This window comes from Athene cunicularia (genome assembly GCF_003259725.1).
Source record: "Athene cunicularia isolate RWA chromosome 3 unlocalized genomic scaffold, athCun1 chr3_part1, whole genome shotgun sequence".
NCBI classification, from domain to species: domain Eukaryota; kingdom Metazoa; phylum Chordata; class Aves; order Strigiformes; family Strigidae; genus Athene; species Athene cunicularia.
In genome coordinates, this window is record NW_020799097.1 from 1391352 (window position 1) to 1397580 (window position 6229).

The window sequence follows — 6229 nt, forward strand, 5'->3', positions numbered from 1 at the left end:
AAAAAAAAAAAAAAAAAAAGGGGGGGTGGGTGAAAATAGATTTTTTTTTTGGTGGTGGGATAAAAAAAAAACCCAAAAAGCCAGCCAGGCAGCCCTGGGGGGGAAGGGGAGCGGCGGCGTGGTGGTGGTTGTGGGGTGATGAGCGAGGTCCAGCGCGGCTGTTTTGATCAAAATTTCAAGAGTTTTTGGTGCATCTCGGCGCGTCCCTACGGGCTCTGCGAAAGGGGAAGGGGGAGGCGCCGCTGGCGGGTTGTTGGTTGAGGTGGGGGATGAAGCGGCTGCTCCCCGGGAGGCATCGGTGGGTGGTTGGACACGCTTTGGTGGTGCTCAGAGGGACGGGCAGCGTCCGGCAGCGCTGCCTGCAGGGACAGACGCGGCCCCCCATCCAAATTTCCTCGCTCCGCCGCGCTTTAACGTGGCGGCCTGGCTGCCCTCGGCCGCTCCGCTGCTGGCCGAGCCTAGGAAAGAAACCCTCCCGCTCGCTGTCAGCCCGGAGCCGGGGCGAGGGGCGTTTTTACACCAACACTCCTTTATTTTTCCAGCTCGGCCGCGGTGTCACCGCTCTTCCACACCAGCGGAGGAGGCCGAAAACGCTCACGGCAGCGGCGGCGGCGCGAGCTTTGATGCGATGAGGGTTTGCGAGCGGTGCCGGTGTCCCCGAGGGCTGGCTGTCACCCAACGCTGGCGGGACCGTGGTGGCTTCAACCCGACCCTGCCAACCGGGGCCGGCCCCGGTGGAAACCAAGCGTGCCGAGCCGGTACGGTCGGGGAGGTTCAGCCTTTATTGGGGTGGGGTGGGGGGAACCCGTCAAACTCCTCGGGGTACCTGAGATGTGCTTAGCAGTTTCTTACTGACCTGCGCCCCATCTGCTTCTGTTTTCAAAAGGTCAGTGGAGGAAAGCTGGTTGCAGTAAAGGCCCGTGGGTCTCAGCGCCGGGTCATTTACCTGTCAAAAGCAAGATCCAGGCTCAGCCAAGGCTCCTGGATGCTGGAGGAGCACTCGCCGCTGTCTCGTGCTGAGTTTTGGGGGGAATTTGGGGAGGGGGCACTCATGGATGGGGCAGTGCTGGGGGGGGGTGCTGTGCTGCCAGCATCCTCCCTGCACTGTGAGCTGCAGGGTTTTGGGGGAATTGGTGGGGGGATCCCAGTGGGCAGCTGGGACCTGTTTCACCTTTCTCCCCACCTCCAGCACCTTTTCCTGGGGCTGCTGCTGGCTCCGGGGGCATCTCCCCCCCTGGGAGCATGAAACAGCACCCAGCTGCTCAGTGAGAGGGCCCATGCACCAGCCAGCTCAGGGGAGGGAGCAGGCTCCTCCCTCACCCAGCCCTGTGGCTCCTCCCCGGGGAGGCTGCAAGCCCCAGTCCACAACATCCCAACAGAAAACCAGCAGGCCAGAAGCTTAAGGGCACCAAGACAAACCCCAGCAGCTAAAAATGGTGTAGGGGTCTCTCTCTCTGGCTCAGGGAGGATCTCGCTAAAGGGCCGGCACTACGGAAAGGTCCCACATCCAACCATTCCCATTCCCCATCCCCAGTTTTCACAGCTCCCCGGCTACAAACGGACCCTCCACCAGCTCACCACGAGGGCTGCAGGTGCTGGAGATGCTCGGCACGTCCCTGCACCCCCCAAGGACAAACGAGACACCCCAGGGTGCCGTTGGCCTTGGGTTCCAGCACAGTGGCAATGCCAGCAGAGGCAGCCAGACCTTTCCTGCTTCCCCCTTTGGACAGTGGTGCCAGAAAAAACAAATCCTGAGCCCCTGGGAGCATGAAACAGCACCCAGCTGCTCAGTGAGAGGGCCCATGCACCAGCCAGCTCACGGGAGGGAGCAGGCTCCTCCCTCACCCAGCCCTGTGGCTCCTCCCCGGGGAGGCTGCAAGCCCCAGTCCACAACATCCCAACAGAAAACCAGCAGGCCAGAAGCTTAAGGGCACCAAGACAAACCCCAGCAGCTAAAAATGGTGTAGGGGTCTCTCTCTCTGGCTCAGGGAGGATCTCGCTAAAGGGCCGGCACTACGGAAAGGTCCCACATCCAACCATTCCCATTCCCCATCCCCAGTTTTCACAGCTCCCCGGCTACAAACGGACCCTCCACCAGCTCACCACGAGGGCTGCAGGTGCTGGAGATGCTCGGCACGTCCCTGCACCCCCCAAGGACAAACGAGACACCCCAGGGTGCCGTTGGCCTTGGGTTCCAGCACAGTGGCAATGCCAGCAGAGGCAGCCAGACCTTTCCTGCTTCCCCCTTTGGACAGTGGTGCCAGAAAAAACAAATCCTGAGCCCCTGGGAGCTGGGTGACCGTTCTGGGAGCGGGGATGGTGTGGGACTGACCTGCTCCGAGCACATGGAGTTCATCCCGGGCATCTGAAGCGAGTTCATCTGCATCTGACCGGCCATGGGGTTCATGTTCTGGACGTTGGTGTTTCCTCCCGCCATGGAGACGGTGATGCTCATGTTGTTGTACATGCCCTGCTGAGCAGGCGCTGGCTGGCTCTGCCCTGCTTGGCTGAATACGCTGAGAGACAGAGAAAAAAAAAAAGTGTTACCCGGGCGTTTGTGGTGGTGGGAGGCACCTTGAGGTGTGTGTTGAGGCCCTGGGGTGGCCCCGAGGCATCACGGCAGCCGGCCGGCCTCTGGCGAACACCAAAACCACCTGCAGCAGGTGGCAGCCCTGGGAACAGGAGGGACAGGGAGGTGTTAGGGGTTAAGCAAGGCTTAGCCAGGGTGAAGGCTGGGAGCAAGGGAGGTGGCTGCTGTGGAGACATCGCCCTCCGCTCCTGCTCTAGCAAGAGGCTGCTGGGTGTGATGGGGTAGAGCAGGAGGGCCACCAGTGCCAAGAAAGGGATGGTGACAGGGCTTTGGGCTGGCTTAAGATGCAAAGCCCTGGTCTATGTCACACGGAGCTCATGCTCCTTCCAGTGCCCTCAACAACTGATTTTCCCCACTCCTGCTGCAAGCAGGACAGTTCTCCAGTGCGAGGCAGGGGGAAGCACCCCAGCTCCAGCAGCACTCCCATCTCATCCCACCCAGCCCAGGAACCTCCTGCTCCGTGCTGCTTGACCAGGACAGGTCAGCTGAGCTATCTTGATAGACCCAAGACGCAAAGCAAGGCACTTCCCAGGTGAGCTTTTAGGTTGTTTTTTTTAGTTTGTTTCTGGAGATTTGAAGCTCAAACCTGACTCATGCGAAAAAAGCAACAAGCCTGGTGACTTCCTACTTGCTTTGCTACGTCAGAGCTGGACACGTCTTGAGTATGACACAATGACCTGGGACTACTGGTCTTAATTTATCATCATGTTTCCTAATCCTACTTTCTCCAGGCATAATTAAGCCACTCGTGTAATTACAAGCCAAAGACCTGCTTCACGTCATCCTCAACACCCGTGCTCATTCATTTAAACGCCGCAGGTTTCCAAGCCAAGACGAAGACAAGGACCTGGGTTGATGGTGACTTCTGGAGGACATCACGCTTGGAGGACACGGCCTGAGCTCAGCACGTGTCCTCAGCCAGGTGCCACCTTACCCCTGCCAACAACCTACCAGGGGACCATCACCTCAGTGTCACCTTGCTGCCTTCTCTCCATATCACCCGCCTGCCCCAGGTTGTCCCCCCCATGATCTTACTTGCTGTTCCCCATGGCTCCTTGCTGCCAGGTCTTCATGTCGGGCGACTGGTAGCCCGGTGTCGGCGGTGCCGGCTGCAGCATGGGGCTTTGTGAAGGCGGGAGCTGGGGTGACATCAAGGGGCTGCTGGGGCTGAGCGACGGAGCAAAGGCGGGTTCGCTTTGCTGACCCATGCCTGGGGAAGGACAGACACGTCAGCGGTGCCCAGACCCCCGCCAGCAGTCCCGATTCCCTCCTCCTCCCTTGCAACTGCTGGCATCAAACCAGAAGCATCAGCCATGAATTTTGGTCTCGGGGTCTCTGCTTTTCATTTCAAGCAGCTGCGTAGCTCAAATGCAAATATTTAAAGGATGAAGGAGTGGGGAAAACCGCCCCCCCCCAAGTGGCTTCCTTCAGCAGGTGCTCCTCTTTAGCATCACACCCGGCTGGAAAATAGCCAGGGCCATGATGAGAAGATGCCAGAGCAGGTTCCTGCAGGGCTATGGCAGCCACACCGCAGTTTTCTCTACTCATCCCTAAAGTCCACCTTGCTGAGACCCTGCACTGATGCTTCAACATGAAGGCCTTCATGAACTCTGCGTGGGCTCACGCATCTCACGGGAGCTCGGCGCCCACACGAGCCTGCAGCTCATTTCAGCCATCTCAACAAGGCTCTGGCCTTTTTTGGGGCATATATATTTAGGGAAACACAATTTAGAGGACCATCTTGCTGTTGGATTTTCAAGAGTTAAGGAAATTCTTTTCAAGGAAAAGAGTTCAAGTTGCCCAAACTTTTAGCTTTTTTTTTTTTTTTTGAGATGCAACCAGAAAAGGTCCCTTCGGAGGTGGAAACCAGAGACCAGACCGGGACGCAGGCTGGGGGTGATGGCCAGGATCAGGCCCCGGGTGATGGGCGAGCTGGGCTGGGCTGCAGCATCCTCAGGGGGGTGGGTCTCAGCTCTGTCCCCCACCTCTCCCTCCCCACCACCAGACAGTTTCCCATCCAACCAGCTGCTCGACGTACCTGATCCCGAATACTGAAAGATGTTCTGCTGCATCTGCGGGGTCATCCCGGCGCCGAACTGCCCTCCGACGCCGCCCATCATCCCCCTGTTCACCATGCTGCTGCGGTTAGCCAGCGCGGCCTCGGGGTTGGATGCCAACGGCGAGAAGGGGCTGGTGGAGGTGGGAGGGTTTCCCGGGGTTGTACCGTAGTTTGGGGGGTAAGGGAACTGCTGGGGGGGTGCTTGGGGCAAACGAGCGGCTCCGATCTGTACCGGGAGCCCGGCGGAGGGGGGGAGGTTGTTCCCGAAGCTCTGCTGTCTCATCAGGATGGCTCGCTGCTGCATGAGCTGCCGCTGCCGGTGCTGCTGGCTGTAGAGCTCGCGCTGACGCTGGGCCAGCATCTGGGCGTTGAGGGGAGGCTGTGGGGAAGGAGGGGGGTGCCCTAGTTATCACTGTTACTCTCCAGTTCTGGCAAACAGCTCAGAGGTGTCGCGGTGTAAGAGCCGCGGGTGCTCCCCTTCCCCGGCTCGGGTTGCCTGTCCTCGGTTTGCAAGTCAAGCCGGAAAAACCCTGAAATGCTGTAAATTGGCCTGTTTGTGCTGCTGCAGGGCAGCGCGGGTGGGAGATATCAAAGATCAGCCCTTGCATGTGCCGAACGGCAAAACTCCAGCAGCAGGAGCATCCCCCGAGCTGGGAAAATGGGCTCTCAGCCACCTGGCTGCCACCAACCACCCCTCTCCTCCGCAGGACCCACTTTTTGGGCCTTCACCGGGACGCTCCCACGTGCCAGAGCCCAGGATCCCCAACTCTGACCCTTTTGGTTGCAAGATGTTAAAAAAAACCCCAAACCAATCCCATGAACTTTTCCATCACCATGGGCTCGTTCCCCATATGGCTGAGGCAGAAGTGTTGGGATTAATCACCTTAAAAAGCCTGACAAAGCCATCAGCGGCTGAAATCGGAGCTACAATAGGAACCACTCGGTCCCCTTCCCTGTGACTAATGCTCCCCATGGCACATTAGGGATGTCACGCCGCTTCATGAAAAGGCAAAAGCTTCGCCGAGCAGTGGAATAAAATCACCAGAACTTTTTTTCCAAACGCTTTCCGACTTTTCTCCTCATCCCCAGCAGATGTTTTCACCACTTTATTAGAAGTCAAAAAAGAACTTTAGGGCCTGGGGATTTGCAGGATCATTAAGAAGATTCACTAGAGCTTCTGGTATTTAAAGGACGGCATCTATTTCCTAAAGATTCTTTTCAGTTAAATGCAACAGCACATCCTTCTCTAAGAAATGACAAAGTATTTATACCTTAAGCAGGTGAAGGAGGTGGAGTAAGAGTGAAGTGAAATAAACCCCCCCCCAGCAGCTTGTCTTGCACGTGGGAGCATTTTTCTCTCCCGTTAATGACAGAGAGGAGTAAGCCAGGCTGTGCTAACTGAGAGGGCGTGGGGATTAACCCTCAATTTTTCCCAGCTGGAAGACGGTGCCACATCCCCCTTACCTGCGGTGTGATCTGCTGCTGCATCCCTGCCCGCATGTTGATGCCCACTGGGGAATTGGCTGCGAACTGGTTGAGGATGGCCTGCCGGTTTTGATGGATCAGCTGGAGGAGAAAGG

General features: G+C 57.9%; 1 protein-coding gene across 1 annotated transcript in view; it reads right to left on the reverse strand.

The window, feature by feature from the left end:
* Positions 1-136: 136 nt before the first annotated feature.
* LOC113478088 (nuclear receptor coactivator 1-like) overlaps positions 137-6229 on the reverse strand; it is a 12376-nt gene continuing 6283 nt past the window's right edge. Inside the window, exons 4-8 of the mRNA XM_026844911.1 lie at positions 6114-6215; positions 4629-5028; positions 3626-3800; positions 2333-2516; positions 137-946 (exon numbers count right to left, since the gene is read on the reverse strand). Coding sequence (XP_026700712.1) covers positions 809-946; positions 2333-2516; positions 3626-3800; positions 4629-5028; positions 6114-6215 — 999 coding nt within the window. The 3' untranslated portion in view covers positions 137-808. The remainder of the gene's footprint in view (positions 947-2332; positions 2517-3625; positions 3801-4628; positions 5029-6113; positions 6216-6229) is intronic.